A 14,460-nucleotide genomic window follows, 5' to 3' on the forward strand; every position below is an offset into this window, starting at 1 on the left:
ACGATCGAGACTGAGAGAATTAAGATGATTATTTCCGTCGTTTACACAAAATCTAAAATTGTGGCGTCACTACGTTCACTAGAAAACGTGTAGCGGATAATATTTACAAGTTATGGTCGTTTGAAACAGAAATAAGCAGCTGCAGTCCTACACAAACCGAGCTAAACGCCCTAACGAGGCGGTGCGCGCTCCCGCATGCGGAAATCAATTTCTGGCACAGTCACTTTTTGGCACGACACCTGTCTGGTTGAGCAGGCGTGCCCTCTCTGGTCCAGGTGCCACAGCCTCTGGGCCAGGAATCGTCGCCCGCGGTGATGATGACGGCTCGGGGTCAGCAAAGTAACAGTCAGCCAGGCTGGACTTTCCCAGGTGTTTCAAAGCGTCAGCGCTACTAAACCAGCCCAAAAGGAAACGGGCTGGAATCTAATTAAATTAGTTCGATCAAAAATAGTGAATCAATTAAGGACTGTTGGTTATAGTTTCAATTTCTTGATGACTTTCTAACGTTACAAAATTCGTTGTTCGTTCGTGTTTCTAAATTTAACTTAGGTTTACAAAATTTAAGAACAAAGGAAAATTAAAGAAAAGTAATGCGACGCAAAAAGAAAAGGTGAAAGAAGTTTGAAGATAGAGGGAAATCCCATTCGCCTAGGGTGTCACTGGTTTAAATACCCCTGGGGCAGTGGTCACTGCAGGGCGGAGAAATGAGTTCAACCAGTGGTGAAGAGTTCCACCTCCTCAGATCAGGAATCAAACTATTGGATTTCGATTGCTCATAAATCGGGGATAACTAAGCTTTCCTCTTTTTATCAAGCTCAAAGTTCCATCACACCATAACACAATAAACATGTAACGATCACTTTGGCACTCAAAGAAGCAGAGAAGTCAGAATGATTAAACAGCAATATTAAATGCGTAGATTATTAAGGTTTTATATGTGGTCCCTTACAACGCTCTAACAAATGAAATGTTATTCATGATGACTGGTCTTGTCCCTACATGTATGTAACACCAAGTAAACACTAAAACATACACAAATAATAAACGCAAGCACAATCAAATTATAAATGGCTTAATCTAGACATTACTAACACTTAAAATGCAATACAATAATGAGAATACATGATTTAGCTGGGGCGGCACGGTGGTGCGGTGGGTAGCACTGTCGCCTCACAGCAAGAAGGTTCTGGGTTCGGCCCTGGTGCCTTTCTGTGTGGAGTTTGCATGTTCTCCCCGTGTTTGTGTGGGTTCTCCCTGGGTTCTCTGGCTTCCTCCCACAGTCCAAGGACGTGCATTAGGTTGATTGGACTCTCTCCATTGCCCGTAGGTGTGAGTGTGTGTGTGAATGGATGATTTAGCTGGGGGACATACCATGTGTACTGTTACTGTTAATGTTAATGTTGCACAGATTAAAAGAAATAAAGAAGGTGAGTATCTTTATTTCAACTTCATACATTCACACAAAAGAAAGCATGGTGATAAGTTGAAGTCCCTTTGTTGTTCTTGAGGAATTTCCTGGCAAATCTGTAGATCAGGCATTTAACATCACACAGAAACCAATCTAATATAAAATAATAGCATTTTCTTTACAGAATACAATGACATCAGTTTCATGGAAGTTGAAAGTTCTGGTGCATCTGAACCAGAACTTGTGTCCAAATGAAGAGGTTTTCTTTTTATTACTTCACTTTCCTGGTTTACGATCCAGATCTCCTGGATTTCTACACCATATGCTGCTTTGAATGGCAAATACCCCAGAACAAAAAAGTGAGAGTATTGGAAGCTGGCACACCCACAAGGAAGGCTGAGAAGATGCCATACAGCGCAGCATGGTCTCAATGTCTTTATTTTTGCGTTTACTCTGTCTGTTGGTTTGGGGGTGAAAACCTGAAGACAAGAAAAAGTGCTGGAATCAACGGGCGCAAAGTTGCCCTGCTCATTTTAGACTAAGATTCAGTAATCAGGACAAGTCTGACTCATTATTAATGCTTTGATCCACATCTTTTATTCTTTACTCTTATTCAGATTGATGACTTGCAATTTGTCAAAGAACAGCTGTGATTCTCTGGTCTCAGCTCTAAAGTCCAACCCGTCACATCTGACACAACTGGACTTGGGTGACAACAAGCTGCAGGATTCAGGAGTGAAGCAGCTGTGTGGTTTTCTGGAAAGTCGTGATTGTCGACTGGAGACTCTGAGGTCAGACTCCGTGTTTCAGTTCTGTGTGAGCTTAATATTTAAATGTGTTAAAGTTATGGACAGTTTTCTTCAGATGATTGTTGAGTTGATCATGTTCTAAGACAGATGAGACGTTGAAGTTTGTGTCAGAGACAGAAACATTTCAGTCAGAATCATATTGTTGGTTCTGTCTTCTTCTAGACAAGATACAACAAACCAATAAATCATAATATGACAAAGAGACAAATATGTTGTTCAAGACAGAAAAGTAATTGGTTTGTTTTCTCTTCATTTTGTGTTTAATTTATACATGAACCGAAATCCTTTATCTTTCAGACTGAGTGGCTGTAATCTTTCAGAAAGAAGCTGTGAAGCTCTGTCCTCAGTTCTCAGCTCTCAGTCTGCTAGTCTGAGAGAACTGGACCTGAGTAAGAATGACCTGCAGGATTCAGGAGTGGAGCTACTGTCTGCTGGACTGAGTCCTCATTGTCAACTAGAGACTCTCAGGTCAGGATTAATTAAGATAAAAAATCATCCAAGAAATTTGCAGCTTGTAAGATAAAGTGAAGAGTCGTCACTGTCAACTGAAGACTCTCGGGTCAGATTAGATTACTTTGTTTGTTTGTTTTAAAGATATACTGTAGAGATATTTTAAACGTCAAACATGCCAAACTGTTTAAACTTAAACTAATACTAAAATGATTTTTTTTTATTATGAATTTTATTGATTGCAAGTTGTGTCATAAAAATTGGACATTTTATTAGCAAAAATGTTTAACATTGATGCTCTGTGTCCAGAGAAAACACGGAAAATGGCCATATTATGTGCGTGGCGATACAGTAAATGTTCATATCCTACAACAGCCAGAATGCAGAGCCAGCTCTGGGCATAGCTGAACTAGCCGGTGGTCTAGTAGAGGGCGCAAAATCATGATCTCGCCTAGGGTGCTAAACAGCCCTGCCAGAATGCATTGCGCTCTGACGATTGTGATTTGACTTACCTTATCCAACCGGCTACAGGGAGTGTTTCTCCTCCGGTTTACAGACAAACATTCGGACATGTTTCTAACAAAAGGTTATATTTTAACAGCGTGTCTAAATAAAGACATTATTTCTAAGCCATTTAGCAGCCTTTAATTTTGAATCAAAGAAGACAGTTGTTAGAAAGGCCAAAACCAATCACAACAAATACACACAAATAAGTTCCCTGTCAGCAGTAGAATCTGCAACTTCATCCAACAGAAACCAGCAGGGGTGAAATTCATCACAGAGACACGATTAAGACCACCAGCTGTCTACTGCACTGTGCTCCTCTATGCTGCGCCGTTGTCGGATCTTTCTGCTTAAAATAATGCTTTCATGTTTTTTTCTTGAATATAACATGTAAACATTCACAGTGCAAGGTAGAACAAGTATGTTAACCCCTAGCCTAATGACTTCTCCAAGACCTATTTGGAGCCAGGAGTGAGACAACCTGGAGTCCAATCAACGTGATGAGATTGCATGTGTTGCTGAAAGCTGTCCTGCCCTTTAAAAACACAGACCAGTTTTGGGTTTACTGGTTTCAAGAAGCACTGCCTGATGTGAACCATGCTTTGCAGAAAAGAGCTCTCAGGGTTGCAAACAATGTTCCCTCTAATAATATTTCATATGTCTGAGCAAACATACAAACCCACTTCTCTTGGACCGCTGTGAGTGACATCAGACATGTGATCACGCCAGCGTTGCTTTTATCCAAAATCCATGGTTTGTTAATGTCAAATTACAGCATTTCATTTGTGTTAGAATACCAAAAAAAGACAATATATATTAAACTTACAGTGGGATTGAACCGTAGACCCTCTCTTTAAAAGATCAATGCCCTACCAACTGAGCTAACAAGTCTTTCATGAAACTTTAACTCTCCAAACCTAAACTTATTTTATTTAAATGAGTGTCCATCATCCAGTCACAATCAGGTTTTGGTCAAACAATTATCTTACCTGTAACTGCCCCTCACTCTTCCTCTACCTCATATTGAATGAAAGAAATTACATGCCTAAAACAATATGTCCAACCATACCTTGAGTTGACAAGGACAGGAAAAAAACCCAAAGCACAAAAGTAATTCAACCAAATTGGCTTCAACACAACAAAATATGCCTTCTGGAGTGGCTCAGTCAGAGTCCTGACCTCAACCAGTTGGCTGACTGACGGTAAGCGTATCGCGTCACTTCCGGTTACTGAGGTTTGCTGCCGCTGTGTGTGTGCAGCGTTACTCTCCGCTATTTCCTAAATATTATCGTCTTATATCTGGTAGCGACTGCTAAGAGTTGCAAAACAAGCTTGTAACACTCAAGCATCCTTTCCTTTCATTAAATGTCCTGCTAATTTTCACTGTTATTTAAGTGTTTTCTCCGCTAGCGTAGCTCCTAGCTTACTTTCCTGCTATGGCTTCCCTCTTTTCCTCTTCCTCTCGCTCTGTTCGGTGCTCGGTGTGTCTTATGTTTAGCTTATCCTCTGTCTCCTTTAGTGATGGTAATGGTATCTGTAATAGGTGTACGCTATTTGCAGGGTTGGAGGCGAGGTTGTTAGACTTAGAGTCTCGGCTTTGCACTTTAGAAAACAGGCCAGCTAGCCAGGTCCCTTTAGCCGGTGCGGAGCCTCCTAGCTTAGCTGCTACCAGTCCCCCGGCAGGTCCCAGGCAGCTGGGCAACGACTGGGTCACGGCTCGTAAGAAACGTAGCTTTAGGCAGGCGCCCACGGTTCACCACCAACCGCTTCACGTTTCAAACAGATTTTCCCCACTCAGCGACACACCCGCTGAGAAACCCACTCTGATCATTGGTGACTCCATAGTCCGAAACGTGAAGTTAGAGAATCCAGCGGTCATAGTTAGGTGTTTGCCTGGGGCCAGAGCAAGCGACATTGAGTCTTATCTTAAGCCCCTGTCTAAGGATAAGCGTAAGTACGCTAAGATCGTAATACACGCAGGAGCTAATGACGCCCGGTTACGCCAATCGGAAGTCACTAAAACTAACATTGAGTCGGTGTGTTCGTTCGCCAAAACAATGTCGGACTCCGTAGTTTTCTCTGGACCCCTCCCCAATGTGACCAGCGATGACATGTATAGCTGGCTGTCATCGCTCCACCGCTGGTTGTCTAGGTGGTGTCCTGCAAACGATGTGGGCTTTGTGGCTAATTTGAGCACTTTTTGGGGAAAACCTGGGCTGATTAGAAGAGACGGCGTCCATCCCACGTTGGACAGAGCCTCTCTGCTCTCTAGTAACATGGCCATGTTGCTCGCAATGGAGCCCAGGACACAGAATCGCAGTCGTACACGCCTCTCTCAAGAATGTTGCTACACTGAAAGAGTTTTGTGAGAAGGAGTAGTCCAAATTACTCCAGATCGTTGTGTAGGTTCCGATGCGGGGTTGCGGGTGATGCTGGAGCCTATCCCAGCTGTCTTTGGTCGAGAGGCGGGATACACCCTGGACAGGTCGCTAGTCCATCCCAGGGCTACACACAGACAGACAACCATTCACACACACACTCACACCTACAGGCGATTCAGAGCGACCAATCAACCTAATGCACGTCTTTAGACCATGGGAGGAAGCCAGAGAACCCGGAAAGAACCCATGCAAACTTCACACAGAAAGGCATCCGGGCCTCCCCAAATCGAATCCAGGCCCTTCTGGATGTGAGGTGACAGTGCTACCCACTGCACCACCGCTCTAATTGCAGAACATAAGTCATAAATCATATAATAACTGCACAGAATAAGGAAGAAAAAATTTCTTAATAACTGGTTGACCCTCCCTAGGTAGCAATAATCTCGACCAAACATTTCCTTTAGATATCACACCTGCACAGGCGGCACGGTGGTGTGTGTCCAAAGGTTCACATACTTTTTTAACCTTGCCAACCTTTCAACCTTGAACGTCATTGAATATTTGTGCAGTCAGTGTATGCAAAGATAAACAATGGTGAGCCGTAGAGCCTCGGCAAGAACCTTTGTGTCCCTTCATTCTTAAATACTACCCAACATCATTTTGGTCAATCAGTAAGAGTTTTCTTTGTCTAGGTGATTAAAAGTAATTAGAAACTTATATTTTCCTCTGCTTCTATCTTTCAGGCTAAGTGTTTGTAACCTGTCAGAAAGAAGCTGTGAAGCTCTGTCCTCAGTTCTCAGCTCTCAGTCATCTAGTCTGAGAGAACTGGACCTGAGTAACAACAACCTGCAGGATTCAGGAGTGAAGCTACTGTGTGGTGGACTGAGTCCTCATTGTCAAATAGAGACTCTCAGGTCAAGATTAATTAAGATAAAAAATCATTCAAGAAATTTGCAGCTTGTAAGATAAAGTGAAAAAACAGAACCGAGTTATTATACAAGCAGTAATTTTTGACTGTGGAGGATGAATATACTCTTTAAACCTTTTAAACCTATTAAACAATTATTAGTGTTTCTCCACACTGCAGATGATCAAATCTGCCTCTAATCCAAACTGTAGTATGTAAGTGTGCTTTAACATTGTGTGTTCAGGCTGTCAGGCTGTCTGCTCTCAGAGGAAGCTTGTGTCTCTCTGGCCTCAGCTCTGAGCTCCAACCCCTCCCATCTTAGAGAGCTGGACCTGAGCTACAATCATCCAGGAGCCTCAGGAGTGGAGCTGCTGTCTGGACTGAAGGATCCACACTGGAGACTGGACACTCTCAGGTTTGGAGACGACTACACAGTGTCTGATAGAGGATGAAGTAGGGATGTGAAGATTTATTAACTTAAAACCTTTAGTTCCTTTTGTCAAGAACGTGTGTTACAGCATTTGGGACACTGATAGTTTTAAGTCAAGCAAATTAAGAGCAGAAATCAAAATAGAAACACACCAAGGTGATTCACATGTTAGGTGGCTTTTAATAGAGACAGACAGAGGATCTGACAGTAATACTTGTAACATGTAGTAAATAATACTTACATATACAGTAACATTTAAACAATAGACAGTAATAAATTGTGCAAGAGGCATCAAGCAAAAAAAAACAAAACAAAAATATTCACATTTATAGTTGTTAAAACAATGGCTGATAAAATGGTGGAGACCCAAGACACTGTACAAACAACGGAAAAAAATTTAAAGTGTGGTAAAACATTGTGTATGACTGCAGTGATATATTGTAAAACCTGATAGCTGTGGGGAGGAATGATCTGCGACAGCGTTCCTTCCTGCACTGTGGGTGTAACAGTCTACTGAAGGAGCTGGTTAGAGCCTCTACAGTGTAGTGCAAGGGGTGGGAGGGGTTATCCATGATGGATGTGTCACAACCAAGCTCTTAGGAAGGACAAATTGAAGAGGTCCACACACGACAGTTCTAATTTAAGTGTTTAAATAAACACAGGACAAAACAAAACAAAAACTTAGAAAACAAAGGTAAATCAGTAATATCAGTAATGCAAGGAGTGCAGGGATGTGTGTAGAGAAGTAAATCAAACCACACAACAACAACAACAAGCAACACAAACCCAACTGTAAACCATATGCCCACCCTTACTTCTGCTTGTCAGAAGACAAAAACATCTTATGCACAGGAACACCAACGACTACCGTCGTTAACCCTATTCCACAAACAGGAATACTACATCCTGAGTCTGACTCAGGTAAGAATGAAAAGCACCAGAATCTCTGGGTATTTTAACAGACACCCTCTTGTTACTGCCTAACAAAAACACAAACCACTCTGAGAAAAACTGGCAAAGCCCGCTTTGGAAAGGAGACACCAACTTAGATCTGGTGACAGCAAGCAACACAGTCAGTACTGTAGGCTTAACATCTGACCGCCAAAACTTTGTCTTCAATAATGGACACACTCTCTTCCAGTGTCGCTTTTCATGGAAATAATTTGTCAGGTTTGCGTAGCGATCGGACCCACATGCACAGTGCGGACACGTTGGTAAGTTTGTACATTAACAGTCTTTATTCCACACTCGTAGTCAAAGGCAGGCCGGGTCATACACAGGTGATCTCAATAGTAAGTAGAGAAGGAGCAGGCAGAATCAAGTCCGGAGAAGGGCAAGGGTTTGTTAAAAGATAAACACAGCAGAGGTACAGGTAAGGAACAGGCTTTCTCTTGGTCAGACGGTCAAGTACGTTACCAGCGTTTCCACAATGAAGGTACAGGCAGAAGTAGGCAGGAGTCAGGTTTAAAAACAAGATCAAGGACACAATAGGCTATACTAGAATGCTGGAAAGTGATGAATACACGCGACAATCTGGCATCTAACTGGTATGTGAGGTGGTGACTAAGTACTGGTGTTTGATTACGTGATAACTGTTAGGTGTGCGTGTTGAACCGGAAATAGCATGGACAACAGGTGTGACATGAGTGAGACAGGAAGTGCTACAAAATAAAGCCGGAAGCTGGAACTAAAACATGACAACATGAATGAAAACAAAGTCCTTTCAAAATAAAACCGGGACATGACCAGGAAAATGACAGGAACATGACACATGACAGGGGCATGACATAATTACAATTTTCTGACCTTCAATTCATAAGAATCCAGTGACCAATGACGATTAAAAATACGCTTATGCGTCAGCAGATAGTCATCAGTCAGAACAGCAGCTTCAGACGGAGTCCTGGTTTTGTGCTCATTGATAGAAAAAGTGTCAGGATCATCCTCATTAAACGTTGGCAGCAAATTCAAATTATTGACCGTATTCTCATATGTACCACCAACAGCAGGAGTGCCACCAAAACCATTTGTTGCAATCTTGCCTTCTTTAATCAGTTCAGGTTTAAACTGTTCTGTTTTTTGCTTCATTAACTTAGCTACCAATTCCTGTTGCTGAATACATTTTTCGTGCTCCATTTGCAACAACAAAATCTCTATGCTGTTTAAATGTCAAACATTAAAGACAATGGCACCATGCCATTCATCATGCCTTTCAGTCTATTGGGTCCAATTGCAACATCATGGCACACTGCTCCAACAAATCTTCAGATGGACTCTAAATAATCGTGTCCAAAACAGATGTCATACTACCGTCACCCTTCACTCACACACCTAACACATATCCTAAGTTAACCAGACATATAAAATTTCGATTCCCGGAGGCGGCCCTGGTGCCTTTCTGTGTGGAGTTTGCACGTTCTCCTCGTGTTTGCGTGGGTTCTCTCCGGGTTCTCCGGCTTCCTCCCACAGTCCAAAGACGTGCATTAGGTTGATTGGACTCTCTCCATTGCCCGTAGGTGTGAGTGTGTGTGTGAATAGTTGTCTGTTTATGTGTTGCCCTGCGATGGATGATGCATGAAGTACCGGGGCACAGGAGGAAAATGGGCCAAGGCGCTACGGGAGGAGCTCACTGACTTCTATGACGGCGTCCTCCAGTACAGCTCTGCCACCGAGGTGCTGCAACACTGCCCCATGTTTCAGTATACATACTAGTAGTACATATAAGATCTGAAGCATATCACATCTAACACACTGCAGGTAATCCATGTTGAGCCGAGGTCCCACACATTTCCATACATATACTTTGCATATGATTTTTAGCTACACCAGTACACATACAAACACGAGCCATGTACAAAACAAAATATTTTACTCAATTTGTTCATTAAAATATTATACATTTTTGCATTGAAAAAAAAAAAAAAAGGTGAGAGGAGACGCGATGCTGTGAGAGAACGCAAGACTCTGCGAGAACAGCACGAGAAATTCAACAAGGCGGCGCGACACCGGTAGTAAACAACAGCGCGACAAACTATCCGCCAATTTAAATAAATAACTACCTTATTTTACGGAAAATAATCAACCACCCTACCATTCTGGATAACACCGAAGAAAGTTTCGAGTATATCGACGAGTGCTTCGAGCGTCTGGTAATGGGGAAAAAGGAGACGGCTCCCAACAAGCGTTCCCGTCCGTCTGACTCACCTGAGTCACCTGGAGCTAGCTCGGCGGATAAAAACATCACGGACATCCTGGAGTCAATCGAGAAAAAAATATCAAGCTTCGACGCACGTCTGGCGCTAGTGGAACTCCTCCACAAAGAGTTTATGGCCCTCCGCGACTCCCTGGAATTTAGCCAGCAGCAGGTGATTTCTCTCGCCACCGAGAACGAGGCCCTGAAAGGAACGGTGCAGTCCCTGACGGAGGATGTGGCTCACCTAGCGGCCGAAAATAAAAAAATAAAAGAAGGTATCATCGATCTGCAGGCCCGCAGCATGAGGGACAACCTGGTGTTCTCGGGGATTCCAGAACAGGCGGAGGAAAACACGGAAACCACAATTAAAAACTTCATTAAACAACAGATGAAGATTCCAGCGGAAGTTGTCGACAAGGTGGCGTTCCACCGTTCGCATAGACTCGGAGGAAGACGACCGGATGGCCAGCGCCCCCGACCCATCGTTGCCAAGTTTCATGACTTTAAGGCGAAGGAACTGGTTAAGAGCTGGGGCAGACAGCTGAAGGGAACAGACTACAGCGTCAACGACCAGTTCCCCAAGGAGATCCTCGACCGCCGCCGCCGACTGTTCCCCATTCGTAAGAGGTTCATGGCAGAAGGCTGCAGGGCTGTCATCAGCGTCGACAAACTGTACGTCAACGGAGAGCTCTACCGGGACCGGGAAGCAACTCCGTGGCTGTACTAGCAGGTGGTATGTAAAAACAATGGTTTAATGTATAAGGTTTGTTAAAAAAAATAATAGATGCAATGCAACTATGTGTTATAACTTTACATCCAGTATTCAAACTCGTTCTCTCGCAGATGTTTCATGTAAATGTTTATTGTCAATCTAATGTCACTCACTCACTCACTTTGCAAAGCGCTCACCATACGTAATCACTCACTTCCCTTTCACTTTAATTTTCCTTCCCTTTACTCTTTTTCCTTCACCTACTTTCACTCCACACTGTCTACATCCTTTTCTCTATTCTTCTCCCACGTAGTCAGCCAGCTATGTAGCCCTCCAGCAGCCACACACAAACATCTACTGCACAGGGGAAACACGTGCACATACATAGATAACACACAACTCAGAATACACAGGTACTTAAGGTTAGCCACACACCTAAAGTCTGTCACACTACATACACACAAGACTAGTGATCCACAGCAGATCAATAAGAAGGAGAAACGATTTAAAATATTTAACCATTTGAAAACCCTACATGCAGACATTGTTTTACTACAGGAAACTCATATTCCCAAAATTATAAATTACACTCTGGCATCAGCAGATTTCCCACATGCTTACTTAGCCGGTTACAATTCTAAACAAAGAGGGGTCGCCATCCTGATAAATAAAAAGATTAACTTTACGCATAACGATACCATTGTAGATCCAGAAGGGAGATATATAATCATCTTGATAGGAAACATTGAATATTGCATAGCTAATGTGTATGGCCCTAATGCTGACGACCCCTCTTTCTTTCACAGCTTCTTCACATCACTGTCTGCTCACTCTGGTTCCAAACTTATAGTAGGAGGGGACTTTAATTTAGTATTTAACCCAGAGTTGGACAGGCTAAGCAAAGCTGTGAGCAACAGGAACTGGCAATCAGTACAGACCTTAAAACAGTACATGGATGACTTTGGTCTCTGTGACACATGGCGTTCTCTTCATCCTACATCCAGGGAATATACCTTTTTCTCACCAGTTCACCACTCTCACTCCCGTATAGATTATATTTTAGTAAATAACTCAGTCTTACAAGATGTCTCTGACACCAATATTCACTCTATCACAATCAGTGATCATGCACCAATGTCCATTTCGTTGATTAAGACAGCCACACCATCAACCAGGAATTGGAGGTTTAATACATCATTACTCAATGATCAAGACTTCATCAGTTATGTCAGGAGAGAATGGAAAACCTTTATAGAAATCAACGATACACCGGAAATCTCACCCTGTGTTCTTTGGGAGACTGGGAAGGCAGTTATGCGCGGTAGAATTATTTCATATTCATCACACAAGAAAAAAAAGGACATGTTACTTGAATTAGAATTAGAACAAAATTGAAATCTCTAGAGATTAAATATGTAGCCTCTCCAACCAATGATGTCCTAGAAGACCTAAAGAATCTAAAGCTGAAATTAAATAATATAATTGATTGCAAAACTCAGTTTCAGATAGACCAATTACGCTGGGAGAACTTTGACCATGCTAATAAATGTGGTAAATTTCTAGCTAACCAATTAAAAAATAATAAAGAGAAACAAATCATCCATTCAATAACTAATAAGGAAGGCAACATTACTCGTGATCCCCATGAAATAAATGATACCTTTAAAAACTTTTACCAAGAGTTATATACGTCCCAAATAGATCCACCCACCTCAGCCATAGAGGCGTTTCTGAATAAACTAGAACTGCCAAAACTAAATGAAAAACAATCTACAACTCTAGACTCATTGTTATCTTTGGCAGAACTACATGAAGCTCTGCAGGAGATGCCCAATAAAAAAGCTCCAGGACCAGATGGATTCCCAACTGAATTTTATAAAGAGTTCTGGTCCATGCTGGCACCCAGCTTTTACAAAATGTTAGCTGAAATTAAACAACAACATTCATTACCCACAAATATGAATTCTGCCTTCATAGGCCTGCTCCAAAAACCAGGAAAAGACCCTACACTCCCATCGAGTTATACTGTAGACCAATTTCACTAATAAATGTAGATCTAAAAATAGTGTGTAAAGCACTTGCTAGAAGATTAGAAAAAATCACTCCATATATAATTCACTCTGATCAAACAGGCTTCATTAAAGGTAGACAGTCAACAAACAATATGAACAGACTAATTAATTTAATTGATTATGTCACCATCCATAAACTAGAGACAGCCATCGTCTCCTTAGATGCAGAAAAAGCTTTCGATAGAGTAAACTGGAAGTTTCTTTTAGCCACTCTGCACAAATTCGGCATTGGGGAAACATTCATAGACTGGATCCAAATAGCAAACGCTGCAGTCAGAACAAACAACCAGATCTCACCAAGGTTTAATCTGCATAGAGGGACAAGACAGGGCTGCCCACTGTCCCCATCACTATTTGCAATATTTATTGAACCTCTAGCCGCAGCAATAAGACAGCATGAAGGAATTACTGGAATATCGACCAAATCAGTAAATCATAAAATAAGTTTATATGCTGACGATGTGTTACTGTTTCTCCTGGAGCCACAGACGTCTCTTCCTACAACTATCAGCCTCATAGATGAATTCTCAGGACTTTCAGAGTACTCTATTAACTGGACCAAATCTATAGTGCTACCACTTAACCTTAAGGTGACTAACATCTCCTCTACCACACTACATTCAGGGAACATTAAATACTTGGGCATTGAATTGTCGTCTAGGCTACCAGAGCTTATTGATCTAAACTACAATCCATTATTAAAACAAATAGAAGCCAACCTCAAAAGATGGCAGTCCTTACCCATTTCACTTATGGGAAGAATTGCCACCATAAAAATGATGATCCTGCCAAAAATTAATTACATATTTTCAATGATTCCAACTCAGCCAGCCCAGGCGTGGTTTAAGACATTAGACTCCTACATCTCACAGTTTTTGTGGAAAACCAAGCCACCACGAATTAGTTTAAAAACTCTTCAATAATCCAGACGCTGCAGCGGCCTAGAACTACCTAACTTCCACCACTATTTTCTTGCCAATAGACTGAACCATGTCCACAAATGGATAAAACCCATGCCAGCAGACTCCTCCTGGATAGACATTGAACAAACATTTTGTGGAAATATTAAAGTTACAGATCTGCCCTTTATCAGCACCAAAATCAAACATCATAGTTGTTACCAGAACATTAGCATAAAAGCATCTCTGCAAGCCTGGTGGGGGTTTCTTAAAATTAATGGGTCTTCGCTTACTCTTTGCCAAAACACACCTCTCTGGAACAATCCAGACATCATACAAAACAAAAAGGCAATACACTTTCCAACTTGGCATATCAAAAGGATAACACATCTGAAACATGTTTTCACAAGAGACAAGTTTACCTCTTTTGAAGAACTAGTGTCTCACTATGAAATCACTAGTGCCAATTTCTTAGAATACCAACAACTAAAGTCAATACTTAATGCAAAAAGTAAGAATACTGCCATCCACATGCAACCACCACCAGTAATAGAGCGATTTATTGATATATCAGGGAAAAGGACAGTATCCAAAATCTATATCTTAATTTCCAATGTAGACCAGACAGTGAGCCTTCCGATCTCTAAATGGGAAGCGGATCTCAATATAACCACTAATTACACGTTCTGGAATAA

The 14,460-nt window shown here is 41.9% G+C and overlaps 2 protein-coding genes across 8 annotated transcripts in view; one reads left to right on the forward strand and one right to left on the reverse strand.

The window, feature by feature from the left end:
• The window catches only part of LOC114844204 (uncharacterized), a 62,848-nt gene that overhangs the window by 30,976 nt on the left and 17,412 nt on the right, over positions 1–14,460 (reverse strand). The window lies entirely within an intron of this gene.
• Positions 1–14,460, forward strand: part of LOC114844196 (NACHT, LRR and PYD domains-containing protein 12-like) — a 45,923-nt gene that overhangs the window by 16,349 nt on the left and 15,114 nt on the right. For 5 of the 7 annotated variants that reach the window (XM_055503364.1, XM_055503362.1, XM_055503382.1 and 2 more), the window contains exons 6-9: positions 2,026–2,199; positions 2,515–2,685; positions 6,296–6,466; positions 6,704–6,874. In XM_055503364.1, the coding sequence (XP_055359339.1) occupies positions 2,026–2,199; positions 2,515–2,685; positions 6,296–6,466; positions 6,704–6,874 (687 nt within the window). The remainder of the gene's footprint in view (positions 1–2,025; positions 2,200–2,514; positions 2,686–6,295; positions 6,467–6,703; positions 6,875–14,460) is intronic. The other 2 variants (XM_055503377.1, XM_055503380.1) reach the window with 2 other exon arrangements.

The sequence above is a fragment of the Betta splendens genome, chromosome 2 (assembly GCF_900634795.4).
Source record: "Betta splendens chromosome 2, fBetSpl5.4, whole genome shotgun sequence".
Taxonomy (NCBI): domain Eukaryota; kingdom Metazoa; phylum Chordata; class Actinopteri; order Anabantiformes; family Osphronemidae; genus Betta; species Betta splendens.